The following is a 14,698-nucleotide window of genomic DNA, read 5'->3' as shown; positions in this document are numbered from 1 at the left end:
GTACGGTGGGGGGAGTGGGGGGAAAATAAGTTTAAAAAATGAAGGAGATATGGCCATTTTTTTAATATTCATAACACTCACCTTAAAGGACGACGAAGCCATCAAGGATCACGAAATCCGTGGGTATTTATAGGGAATATCAATGAAATCCTCATAATCCACAAAGTTAGCTGGTTCAAAGCATTTCCTTAGTACTGTGACTGTTTTCTCTTGAGCGTGTTGGCTGTGTGCTATTTGTATGGTCCTTGTATTGTGTGTGTTGTTGGAGAACGGAGGAAAGAGGTGAGACCATAAACTTTGAAAATTCCAGGGAACGAGGGATTGGTATTTTTAAAAATGCAAGTGCACGACATCGAAGGACATACAGTAATATATAATAATTCTGGGTTTGCAGTTTTTCCCCGAAGAAATAAGATTAGAAAAACAAAAGATCTGCATATTAAGCCAACCAAAATGGCGGGCCATAACGTCCATTTAAAATGGTATTTTAGTATCAGCCATAAGTGACAGTTAAGGAGTCAGAGAATAAATCCGCAAAGAAAACCAAGGCATCGGCTGAAGGTGTGGGTTTGCTAAGACGTTAGGGGAAAGGTAAAGATAATAGATATGGAAATACTTTTTTTTTAAAACTTTTTTAACTGACCATAAAAATCTAGGTATCTACTGTAAATACAAAAGGGACGATTTAATTTACTGCGATGTTTCGATACTCTTTGAACTCGGTGGTATTTACCAGCCGCACGCTGACAATTTGTTTTGCGGAAATCAGTCGGTAACGAACACTAAACCGTTGAGGAAAGTAGCCATGATTATCCGGCGAAGACCGGTTTGACCGCAGTGTTATTGCCGCATTTTATATTTCATCAGCATATTTTCGATATTTTTTGATGTCCAGTCAAGTCAGAGCCACACCAAACAACGTATTCTGAACTGCAGACTTTAAAACAAGGTGCACAACCGCACATAAGAAGCGAAACCCGTCCCTCCCAGCCAAGCGAGTGATGCTGTCATCATAGGAAAGAAACACAAAAAACATGAAACTTATATTAGAATTATAATTTCAAGTGACTATAAGCTTATTTCTTCTTTGAATTCCCACTAGACAAACACTAAATTCTTCTTTATATCGTTAATATTAACAGAATTACGTGAAGCTTTTACGTGACTGGCCAAAAGGTTTAAGTTTACCTTAAAACACTTGGATTGATTGATTACTTATGTCCATGATCCCAAAATGTTATTTGGAAAATACCATATTTTCCCTTTCATGAATAGCTTTCGACTCAATGTCGTTTATGATTCGTTATGAGTCATTATTAGGTGCTTCTTGATCAAGTCAAAGGGTTAAAGATCCAGAGAAAATCTACCCAAGTCAACAGAAGCTTTGGGCATTTTCCAGCGTACGGCTACTAGGTGGGTTAATTAATAACAGCATACCCATGCATAGATGATTAAGGGTGTAAGATGTGGACCCTTTGTTTTGGATGGAAAATACACACTTTATTTGCACTGTTATAGCTTGTTAGGAGAATACGTTACTACTAAGGCCCTTATGGGGTCCAAATTGATAAGAGATTAAGTCGTTAGGAGGTTGAGACGGGCCTTGGCAATGTAATACTATCAGTTAACCGTATATTTTATGGTTGCAATGCTACATGAAGACCTGCTTGCCGGCTGGGCTAAGCTTATATCGCATTTTTAGACTAGCCGGTGTCATAGCGCATTGAGAGTAATTCAGTCTTTTCTTAGAGTTGGTATCCCTATCTGAACAAATTGAGTTCCCTATGGTGACAACCGGCATGACAAAGAATCATAACTCCCTAGAGGATGATCTGAATTAATCAGTGGTTGTATCCATGTCTAATCTTTAAGGTGGCATAATATTTTGGGCAGCATGACAAATGAAAAGTATAGTACTGACATTTATAAACCTCGTTGGGGGAAGTATATTCTTGCTTTTCATTAGAAACGAACCAGCTATAAAAAGCCTACAATCACTACAAATGAAAAGGTAAAAAAAAAAAAGACGGACAATTAATTTCACATAATCATGGCTCTTGTATTCTTAACTTGTACAATGAGAAAGCGTTAGGGTATAAATTAGTACAAGGTATGATAGAATGGCAACAAAAACGGCCATACATCCCATGTATTCTGTAAGGATCCGAAAAATGAAAATGGTGATTTTTCAGTATTTTGTTCTTTTCACTTCCGACACAAAGTACGAAATAGCAACTAACGCAAGAAGCAAAACAAAAAAAAACGAGAGAGGAACGAGGAAAGCATCCGGTCAACAACAGCACGTAAATAGTCATAACTTGTTAAATATCACAAAGTCAAGGTCAAGTGAGGTCAAAGATATGCAACGTAGTAACAAATATATACATGTATAAAAGTCGGGCTTCGTGGGTTCTTTGTATAAATTCTTGGAAGCTAATTCTATATTTGTTTTTTTTTTTCCTTCCATTTATTTGAAACGAACCCGATGTGCCTTTTTCAATATTAACGGGATGGTTTGTTACTTCGCGAAATATGGTATATAACTAGCCTAACAGTGATGTGTCAGAATAATAAACTATATGTTCACACCTTATATATAAGGTCCGTTGGAATGTAGGGGCGGTGTATATAAAATGTGGCCCACGTTTGTTTCTCACTAAGATGCCTATTTGGAATCAGGTAAGATATATCATTCCTACAAAATAAAAATTTGTATTCATATATTCCTTCCCTCATAAATAAAAAGAAACTAACATTATTGGGTGTAACGATCTACTTTTACGAAAGTAAAAGTCGACTTACTACTCTTGCCAAACGCGAATTGAAAAATGAAAACAGGAAATGCACACATTGTTGCAAATAAGGTAATCGAACGTGGTTTTTTAAATTGATCTTATTGTCCGCAAATGCTTTGGACATTCAAATTAGAATAGAATAGACTAATGAATAGCATATATAGCAATACTTCACTATGTACATTTAATTTTACGCGATTCGTGTTAGTTATACGCAACAGCGATTGTTATATTTTTGAATGGTTTGGTTCTTGTTATTGTTTGTGCTTCGTTATTTTTGTACAGTTTTGTATTTTACTTTATGGCCTATAGCATATAATTGCTTCACATAAATTGACAGTGTAGTTTGGCATTATTTTTTTACATAGCATCGGCTTTCAAAAGGTATCGTTTGAAGGTTAAAGTCGAGAACTGCCCCACACCAACAGGGAATCTGAGTTTTCATTGTGTCCAGGGATACGTAAACTGACAAGACTGGCATGGAGCACTATAGTTTTTCTCTATGGAAGACTAGCATCTTTAAGGTTTAATGAAAAACGGCTTATGGGGATGTTTCAATTTTATCGTGATAATCATGTGCTAGCAGTACAATTTGTAAATCGACATTAACAATGCATACATTATTTGCGTCATTTTTAAATTAGCTTCATCTAAGCACAACTATAAAAACAGGTCTGTGCAAGAGCCCACTACACTTTTTACTCCCCGGTATGGACATAATTTCCTTCGTCATTGTTCATTATTGTTATGAATGTGTGGTTGAGACTGCCATCTAGGGTGGGTTGACCACCAGCACCATACAATGAGGCTTTCATTGATCTTGGCTCAGTGCAGCAACGCCTCCTACTTTGCTGCCTGTGCGTTACTCTCCCTTCTGGAAATAAAATCTCTAGACAACCAGATACAAAAACATTGCACCTTGGCCTCGTTTTAGGTCCCATGTCACGACAGATTGCCGTGATAATGCATTGACAGTATTTACGCAAAAAATAATGAAAATACTGAGAGAATTTAGTAGCTTAAATATTTGACAGGAATGTGAAAGACGATTATTGGGCTGTAGAAAAAGGACATGTGTGTTTTACAAGCATCATTCTTGACCATTAGGACAAAATATATTAAAATTGGCACCATGTGTGGTTGACATACAAACGATATTCTGAATAAAAGCTAATTTATTTTGTCATCAATAGGCAGTAAGTGGGATAACAGACAAAACACAGCAGCAGTGATGGTTTATTTAACAGACAATGAAGTATGGATAACTGAAAAACGTACCTGTATTATAGGGGCCCCAACAGCGCCATTATCAAGCAACAATTATTACCGTAACCTCAATCATCGGTTTCTCGCCGGAACTTATCCCCAAAGGAGAAAAAAAAAAAACGATGTTTCTTCGAAGGTCCGTCATCATCAATACCACACTAGTAAAAGTTGTACAGAACCTTGCAACACGAAGCCATTTGCCGCCAGTACTCAACGTATCTTCAATAGGCTTTGTAAAGGCAACATACAGAGTAACATTCAGAGAACATTGAGGTCAGGGACCAACACTCGGTGCGGCTCTCAGCATTCATCAATATGCAGCACCATAATGAGGAGCTAAAAAAAGTAACTACGCTAGGGGCCAATATTCCAATATCTCCCCAGAAGCGCAACACATTGGTGAATAATTTTTTCATAGAGAATCGAAATACCATGTAGTGTGGACCGATTTATCATTTTACCAAACAGTCAACCAAGCTTGTCGCCTTGTCTTTGGGCCGTCTTAGAATAAATAACAAGGTTTAGGGTACTCCAATTCAGTAAGACAATTGCTATTGTACTCAATGTTCCATAGATGTCATGTTTTGGTGTGTTGCAACTGCAAACCGAGTAATCTGCCTGAGATACTATTTGCAGTTGATGTCTTGGTGAGAGCAGATTTTGTGGCAAGCATTCAGGCAACATCTGTAGAATAGTTAGTACACAAACCAAAAACCCCGGTTTTGAATGGAATGTGATGAAGAGGAGCAGATCAAGGCATACGATTAGACTTCTGTTTGTATTCGAATGCTCTTTGACTCGCTTGTCTTCATTGTTTATCCTGCTTTTGTTTTTCCACATATAGCATTTTATTGAATATCCTTATCAGCACGCCAATAAACACATAGCTGCACTGATACCATGCTAATAGGAAATTTGCATAAGCGTCCTGACTTTATACTGTCGATGCAGTTTCAGAGGATGCATCTGTTAGGACTATTCAGTTGAAGAAGCTTTTGCATACTTCCTCAGTGGTGCGAACACCCGGGGCCAATTTGATGTAGGAAAATGAATAAAAGTAGACGAAAAATCTGGTAAAACCCATAAATGATATTTAAGTCTGTTTGCAGGGCGAGAAAGAAATGTCCGGTATAGTAGTACGTGCCAATAGGAACAAGGAGGGAGTAGACATTACTTAGACTTCGGGTGGGGTAAAGTTTTTTTAATCAGGAGGAAGGAGGCGGGGGGGGGGGGGGAGACGGGAATGGTCGGACATGGGGAGCGCCGTCGAGAACTAAGTGGGCGCCGATCTGGTGGCTTACATTGACGCGGGTCGGGAGGGGCGGGGGGAGGGAGTTGGGGCCAGTGCCCGGGTAAAAAGGGGAGGGCGGGGAGCGGCGCGGGGGAGAAAAGGAAGGGAGGGGTGGGGGAAGGGGACGGGGGGGGAAGGGGGGAGGGGAGGAGAATGGGTCGCGAGAGAGGGGGGGGATAGAGGTAGGGGTAGCGAGGGTAGGAGGAAGAGGAGAAAAGAGACGTCAAGAGGGGGGGGGGGGGGTAAAATAGAGGGGACGGGGCGGGCATAGGTGGCTGGGGGTGTGAAGTAGAAACGGCGTAAAGAGAAACGCGGATCAATCTTTTCTCTTCATGAAGTGACTGGAATTACATCCGGGGGTGGGGCTAAGGTGTGCCGTGAAGGCCTGGGCCAGGGGGGGTGGGGTGCCCGGGGTGGTGAGGGGAAACAGGGGGAGACGGAAGGGGGGGGGGTGAGGGGGTGGGGGGGGGTGAAGGGGGAGAGGACTAAGGGGGGGGTGGGGGGAAAGGGAAAGGAAGGGAAAAGAGAACGAGGGATAAAGAGCGAAAGACAAGAGGGGTATGGGGGGGGAATGGGAAGGGGGGGGGTGGGAGGAGGGGAGGCATGCGGACGAGAGGTAGGAATGAAGGGGTAAGAGAGGGGGACGGGGGGAGATCGGTGGAAAGATGATAGTCAATTTGAGGGCTATGTCGTTTGAGAGGGGAGACCCGAGGTACAGGGGGTTTATCGGTTCTGTCATGCGGGGGGGGGTGGACGGGGTAAGAAAAGAAAGAAAAGGAGGAGGGTGAAAAGGAGGTAAAATATGGGACACGGAGCGGGGCCGGTTTGTTGGGGAGTGTGGGGGGCAGGGATGGGGCGGAGCGACCTGTCCGGGGATGGGAATCGGGAAGCCTAGATAGCGGGGGGGAGCCTGGGGGGGCACTCGGCGGGGGACGGGATAGGACACTTTTTTAGACCGATCACAGGAGTGAAGAAGGTGCTGCGGTGGCCACTTGGGGGGAGGTGAGGCCCCAGGAAGACGGGGAAGAGGGGGGAGTAGGGGAAAGCAAGAGGTGGAGGTCCGACGTAGGGGGGGGGTGGAGTGGTTTAAGAACTAGAGGGAAGGGAAGGCTCAGGTAACCGGGGAAGAGGGGGGGGGGGAAGAGGTGTTAGGGCCGTAGCCGCGGCGGGGGGGAAAGTGGCCCCTGTGGGCTCGGGGGGCGCAGAGTCGTAGGGAGGGGGGGGGTACGGGTGGCGATTTATATAGGATTGTATTCGCTGGGGAGTGGGGGGGCCGCGGGGCAAGGGGAGGGGGGAAGGTGGAGGGTGCCGGTTAGTTATGACGGTTTTTTCTGTTGCGTGTTCGAAATTTTTCGATCTTATAACTTGCACTGTAGAATGCTCAGATCTTGTGAAGATGTTCATATCTTTCATACAATATTTCCTTTGCGTTCCCAAAGCCGAGTAAGAAACCTACGATCTAATGGGATGCTGTCGTTCGAGCCATTTATATCCCTTAGTGCATGATCGTACAAGTCCAAATCGTCCAAACTATAGTAAGCCTCATACATTTACAGCACGGAAGTTAGCAAAGTCCTTTGGAGTAAGTGCCTGGATGAAATAGTAAAATTCTAGATTAAATATTAAGAATACGCGCAAGAAAACCGCGCAAATGCATTGCAGCTATACAAGAGTATCACATATTTTTTGTAATTTGGTATTGAACGTTTTTTGAAGAAATGTTACCATTTGGAACGACAGTTTGGCTCTGATTCCGATTTTTTCCAGGAGCTATCTCAGCTTGACATAGGAACCAGAAGAACATGTTTGCACCCAAGCCATATGGAAACTTTGTTGCCTGTATAACCTAGTTCATCTTGATAAACCGCCTAAGAATAGATTGAAAGTAACATCTGGTAAATACTCATTTTAAGAGTTTTTCACAAAAGTTACCGGAGCTTAAATGTCATAAAGGTTATTAGCAGAAGACTAAGCTTGGGAGTTCGGTCGGGGGGGGAAAGGAGGGAGAGAGGGGGGGGGGAGGAGGCTAGGGAATCCGTATAGGGACGGGGGCTAGAAGGACTTATCTAGAAAGGGGAGATGGGGGGAGGGTGTTGGGGGGGGCAATCGGAGGGGGTTGGGGGGCGCTCGGGCGCGCGGCGCGGGGGTGGGGGGGGGGGAGCTGGCGCCCCGCCGCGGAAGAAGCAACGAACGAAATGGTCCCCCGTAGTAGGAAGAGGGCGCGTGGAGCGGGGGGTCAAGGTCAGTCGTGGTAAGGTTGGTCTTTCCTTGAGATTGCGTAACGTCTCACATCTTTTCATAGTAAGAAACAAAGTACTAGCTGGCAGGTATGTCTGAATATGGCGGTCGATATGACAACCCCAAGCTTTTGAGAGCTTGCATCTCCCGTATTCGTTTTATCAGACGATTTGTTATTAAAAGTTTGACAGGACGTGAACCTTAACGTTAAGCTTTAGCTGACTTTTGTGGTTGGTGGGAGGTGGGGGGGAGCGGGATGGGGGAAAAGCTCTTATTCTTAAAATCATTAAATGGATTTGACTCTGATTGGAAATAAACATACTCCCTAAAGTAAGGACTGGTTCCGGATAGTAATACTATCATAGCTATTCGGTTGTGTTATACTATACTGTTATACGCACATTTTTCGGATATAAATTGTACATTCTTGATACATCCGATTTGAGAAATTCAATTACCTGTAGGACACGCGTAGCACTTTTTTTCGTTCTCTGCCGTGAAGCTTCCTCTCCTGCATGTCTTGCAGCTGGTATAAAGTCAAACTCTTCGCAAATGTATCCAGCTGTGTCCATAAAATCGCTCGAAGGCATGAAAAGGTCGGTTAATACAATGCTTGCATCTGTAGTCTGAGGACTAAAAAGGATTTGGAATAATATATGACACGTGACCATTAAGGGTAGTCCATTAATCACTATGATTTTTGGTCCTATCAGTTTGCTAGCTAGTATAAAAATAATTTGATTGCTGATTGGTTAGTGGATGTGGCATGATTTGAAAAAGATGCTGAATGAGTTTTTTAGGCACATTTTTGGCTTAAAATTTTAGTTTGTTTCATGTTGCTTCAATCAACTGTAAAACAATGATAGCAAGGTACTGGTATTTATAATGTCATTATCAGGATACCGCTGCCAGAGAAGAATAAACCACTTAGCGCCAATCAAGTGCCTCGCCATCCACGTTATTGTCCTCACTTCAATTCCACAGTTCCCTATTCACTTTCATCATACTTCTGAAGAAGGCTATTAGCATAGCCGAAACGTCAAGTCATGTTTCTTTGACGAGTGTAATCCGTTAAAATATTTTTCAATGTATCATCATTTTGCGAAAACCTCAACAGTATTAACTTTTTTGAACTCTTTTCAATAGTCCATTCACATATTACATACACTAGATACGCAACTTGAGTCTTTGCTGGCCAAATCTTAAGTGGAACTGCTATTTGCGTGTCGAACAGATTGCTAAAAGAGATGAAATAATATTGTCAATAATAATAATAACAATAATAATAATAACAATAATAATAATAATAATAATAACAATAATAATAATAATAATAATAATAATAATAATAACAATTATAATAATAATAATAATAGTAATAATAATAAACTGCTTTATTGTTACAATTGCTAAGTATATATATCTATACAGTGTAAATGAAGACAAAATATTAATTTTAGAAAAGATTGTGTACTCTAGGTTACCCATAAAGTGATTATTCAGCTTAAATGGTTACTGGCTGTAGATGTGTACTATTTTCTACCCATATAGGGGTCAAATCGTCATAATCAGGAATATTGCAAGAATTGCGTAAAAAAGTTGGTTTTTGTTGGTCGGACATTTTTTGCGGTGGCCACCATGAAATGTCGATCGTATGAATCTTAATATGGATCACAATAAATTAGATTTAAATTCTTACACAAATCTGAGGTTTTGTAGCCCGTGGAATGCTTCTTCTTCAATTACGTTGATTGGATTACCCGCTAAAGTTCTAAAGATATCAACATATCGAAATTGTTTTGAGGCATCTAATAAGTTTATCCACTAAAAACACAACAAAAATGTTTGGTAGTCTTTAAAGCATAAACAATTTGTGGATGAGGTTGAACGTGAACATATTGTAAATTATCAAGACCAAGGCCATATTTTTTATTTTCTTTACTCACATAAAAAGAATGGTATTTGTCCCTCCATTGGAGAACATGTAATTGGTTATATGAGTGAAGTTGTTTTGTCTAGAAATCTAAGAAGTAAAAATCGCTTTAGAAAAAAAAAATGTTTTTAGTGTGTACAGTAACGTTAGCTTAATGTGCAAAACAATCAATTAAAATCTAAATATTATATTAAAATTATAAAAAATGACTACTAATGCATAATTGGATGTTTAAGACTTCGTCCTGCGAGTAGAAATAGGAACAGACTTATCCATGCAGAGTAGGGGGACTCGAACATGAAGCAGCCAGATTACATTATTAACTTACATAGCCAGATCATCTAGCATGATTCAGTATAACAGAAGGACTAGAGGTTGGCGTGAGCTAAACTGGGTTTTACTCTTCTGAAAATCTTATTATCATCAACCGGCATCATCATCATCATCAACATTACCATTATCATTATCGTCATCATCAGCTATCAACATCATAATCAACATTCATCATCATCATGCATCATCAGCATCATACATCATCACCATCATCATCAACATACATCATCATCATCCACATCCTCATCATTATCATCATCATTATGCATCATCAACATCATACATCATCACCATCTCCATCATCAACATACATCATCATCATCCTCATCATTATCATCATCATTATTATTGATACTCCTTTTACTGCTTACACCAGCGTTAAAAGTCTTTTGTTTCTGAAATTTATGTTGGACAGTTTATTAATCTTGTTGCTGGACAAAAACCTGTCAGAAAAGGAAATATTGATTATTTTCGATTACTAATTCATCTATTGAATATTTGCAATCCCTATTATTAGAGTCATTTTACTTGGCTCTTGGAAATAGTAAGCATAATACATAATAATACTATATGACCATTGCTTTTTTTTTATTTACTTTGACACCTTTGACAAATAGCCACTATTTGTACAACTTTAAAAACTCATGAATAATTAATACGATTTTGGAGCGACCATACAATAAATACAAAAGCAAAATAATCTTGCAGATCGTGTTTAATTACGCGTTAAAACCACTTGGATACGCCTCGTGCTTTTGATGTGAGGTACGCTTGTAATTGAAGGTGGGAGGCTTATAAATAAAAGTGTGTATATGCTTTCGTACACCAGCTGGCTTTTTTGCCAACGACTGTTAAATGTTGCTTTGTAAATATTACAGTCGCTCAGCGGATTAGTTCGCACTACCCTGGGTGACTTTTACCAATATTATTTAATGATTTATTATATTTGTAATTTTTTTTTTTTTTTCTCTGTGGTAAATAGACTCTATTACATAACCAGGGAGTTTATAACGTACCTAGATTTTTACGGCATGTATTTATTTTCATTATAAATACCTCTTAACTTAATAGAATAGAATAGAAACTTTATTTTCAAAGAACATACGTTGATGATTTTAATAGATAATATAATAAAGACAAAATAATACTTATAGAAACAAATCAATTACATTTCATAAAAACAATTACTATTAAAAAGAGATCTATTAATAAAACTTCTTTTAAAACGCTCAGTTCTAATATGCAGTAAAATGTACGGATGCCCCCTATCTCTTACAGCTGTAGTTTTTAAACTTACAGGTTATATAAGGAAGAGATATTCGTCATATCTGTGGTATCACTCAGGTCATTATACTGCAACGTTCTTGAATTATAAAAGGCGAAATTACACTGTCAATAGGCATAGTATATGACGCAAATATTATCACACAAAATCAGTGATTTACAATTAATCATTTTAACTTACAAAAACCAAAGATATTTGTTTTGACTGACCAAATCCTTAGGCAAACTCCTGAGGCGATTATGGTGAAGAGCACTACAAGTGATTTTATATCAGACGAAAGAAAAAGACGGGACAAATTTATGATGAATTGATGACTTGCATTTTGGTCCTTTTCAAAAAAACCGCATTGAAAAGTATTTCTGAATTTTTTTACAAAAGATTTATTGAAAATGATGCCAAACTTTCGGTCATATTCCGGCCAATGTTCAAGGATTGAATAACACACCGCGCGAGCTTATTTTTTATATCATAATTTGCTAACGGTTAACCTGTAACAGGATCCGGGACCAGCGCCCTTGAATGAGAGGAGTGGGAAAGTTGGGGACGAGTACCTTCTAACAGTATCGGTTCGTCGTAGAGCTCAAAAACTGTATCCATGAAACAGAACCATGCAGATAGCACTATTTACGAGAGTACAATCCATATATCCGTGAAATAATACTAAGCAATTAGTACAAAATAGCATCAATGAAACAATTGAAAACAAAAGAAATAGATGTGCTTAGTGCTATTTAGTTTTTGTGCTATTGCACGGATTATATGGTTTACACTCTAATAAAAAGCATATAAGAAGCACAATAGAAAACGATAGACAATGGACTATCTTTTAGCTAGCTAAAAATTAGCGATTTAAGGTCTTTTAGAATATTGAAATCGAGATCTAGAATGTCACAATCATCCCCCATAGTTTTACACGAGTCTCCCACCCTCAACATCCATAAGACATATATTCTTATACTAACACAGTATTTAGGTTTACGCTGTCTTTAAAATTCACGGAGTCGAGATGTGTTAAGTTATTGCCATCTAAATACCTAAAACAACGGTAATTAAACGAATATCAGTCATTAGCAGCATTTAATAGGCGCCAACGCCATTCTTTGATTAGATAATTTATACGCCGATTTTGAACCAAGTTATCGAGCTTCGAAACAAGTGTTCAAAACTCGTTTTCTTTATTTGAAAAAAAATTCCGGTAAAACTAATGGTATCTGAAATTTTACTTCAAGAAACACTTATCCAACCTAAATTTTGCAAAAACTTTACTCCTACTTACACTCTATATAACTTTTTCAGATCTTGAAACGCCCCAGGATGAACTAACTCAACAAGGTTATTCGACAGTTTTCTGAAAGAAAATGATATTCAAACAACATGGGTGATGTGCAATTATCCCAAAATATTGGTATAAGGAAAGACGCGCGTCAGTGTTAGTTAACATAGCGAAAGAAAAAGGAAAAAAAATCGTGTTGCTGAGTTTGTGAAAAATCTTTTCAGTTTGTCTCGATTTAAACGTATGGTATACTGATATCAATGAGTAACGGACACTGGTTTAGTTAATCAAAAAGAGGTAATGAAGTTCAGTTATTTGCGGTTTTGCATCAAAACAAATACTGAAATTGGTGTAAATAACTAACTTTAACTTTTGATTAAAAAGATTGTATGACTGCAGTAATCAACTATAATAGGCGTGATTTTTTGACTGTTTAATGTTACAGTGTTAATTTTAATGTATATTTGTATGATTCAGAACTAGTCTCCTTCACAGTTCCCTGCGCCATCTTGGAAGGTAACCGTACCTGTGCATGAAAGCGAGACGAACGATGACCTTGCAATGATAGAGACGTGAATAATTGTTCAAGGTGTTAAAAAAAGGTATCTATCATTGCAAGGTCACCGCCGTCCTCGCTTCGATGCAAACGAACGTTTACCTATCAAGATGGCGCAGGGAAATGTGAAGGAGACTAAGTTTTTGGGATCCGTGTAAGATCCTTACATTGTATTGAGTGACTTCAGGCCCAGTAGCATACGTTGATGGACCAATTTTATGCGGTTGTCTGATAACTCTCTAAAGAAGTGAATAACACATAATAAGAAAAGTATTATTCCTTACATTACGTACGTTATGCATATCAAACATTGAGTGTCGTATTTCCCTGTGTCTGTTGTCTGCGAGGCAGACCCACGAGTTAGCATCCCCGTATCCTACCTCGATTTTCCAAAGTTTTTCTTTTTTTACTTGTCTTTTTTTTTTTTTTTTTCTTTTCTTTCCTTATAAAACGACGGCCTTTTTGTTTGCCGCTTTTCCGCACAATCCAAATATGGGATTGATCATACCATATATGGAGTGAGCTTTCTCTACTTCATCTTCGACACTAACATATAGAGTAAAGCTTGATATGGTACATATACGACGTTACCTTTTGCCAATAATAAAAATACTTTGGTAGAAATGCGGTCAGATCACTCTAACGTTACAATAGAAACTACAGAATTTTATCTACTGGTACTTTTGAGGCAGTGTTAAACATCTTATTACGGAGAGCCTCAGGATCATACCTAAAATTTTAACATATCGAACGTGGCCTAATTGATTATGTATTTTAAAATAGGAAATTACTACCCTCTAACTATAAAGGTATATTTCCACTCACAAAAAATATAAACTTTTCAAGACACTCAGTGCTTTCTGCGAAATCGATTCAATTTTGTTTCTTTGGAGGTATCTGTTATTGGAATTAATAAAAAGGAAAATGTAAAAAATGTAAAAAAAAAAATCACTAAAATGTTAAAGTAAAAAAAGTAACTGAGAAATTAAATAATAAAATAAAAAGCATAAAGATGCGGAAAGAGTGAGGGTTTGACAGCTACTCACAGACGCTCAATAGTATTGAGTCCATCGAACGTCCCCGGCGTGATAACCAATAAACTATTATATGACAGATGCCTTTAAATGAATATTGAAATGAATTTCTTCAGCTAAAACTGATCTAAAGAATATTAGCTCGCCATCATATCTATCATCATATCTGCTTCCAATCTAAAACCCTAAGTAACACTACTTGATATTTTTCATTTTTTTCTTTATTAATTCACTTCCTCCTCTTAACTTCTTTCCATAACCTGCACAATAATTAGAAACACAAAGGTTGGGGGCTAACCAGAGAACTTCCCAATTAACTTAGCCCTCAGGCTCAATGATTTTAATGACGTACAAATTATATGTGATTAGAGCTGCTTTTGGTTTGATGATGACGTTATCTCACTACTGCTATCAAAATGCTTCAAGGATTTTCCTTCTTAATCAAATTTGTATTTCATTATGAGAATAGTATAAGTCAGAGAACGACGTGCGCAAGGGCGGATACTACTTCACAGTTAGTTAAACCATTTAGATTTGGTTATACAACAAAACATAACGAAATACACTTGGAAAAAAACACTTACATTTCTATTGGTTCTCCCGTGATCCCAATAAATGCATGATGCTGTATTGTAGTGATTTGATTGAATGAGAGATCTCTGAAATTGCATAGATATTTGTGGTGCATCAAAAA

The 14,698-nt window shown here is 38.6% G+C and overlaps 1 protein-coding gene across 1 annotated transcript; it reads right to left on the bottom strand.

Annotated features, from left to right (window-relative positions):
• Window positions 1-8,048: 8,048 nt before the first annotated feature.
• Window positions 8,049-9,590, bottom strand: LOC116287731 (uncharacterized; the record flags this gene model as incomplete). Its single annotated transcript, XM_089028781.1, has 4 exons — window positions 9,537-9,590; window positions 9,290-9,361; window positions 8,757-8,828; window positions 8,049-8,223 (listed from the first exon to the last, which is right to left on the bottom strand). Coding segments are annotated over exons 1-4 (357 nt in total), but the record flags the coding sequence as incomplete, so codon positions are not given.
• Between the last annotated feature and the right edge of the window lie 5,108 nt (window positions 9,591-14,698).

This window comes from Actinia tenebrosa, unplaced genomic scaffold (genome assembly GCF_029948245.1).
Source record: "Actinia tenebrosa isolate PJP-AT-01 unplaced genomic scaffold, QUT_ActTen_1.0 PGA_scaffold13__45_contigs__length_12533684, whole genome shotgun sequence".
NCBI lineage: Eukaryota > Metazoa > Cnidaria > Anthozoa > Actiniaria > Actiniidae > Actinia > Actinia tenebrosa.
Note: the sequence above shows the minus strand (reverse complement) of the source record. Positions and strands in the feature narration are given on the sequence as shown.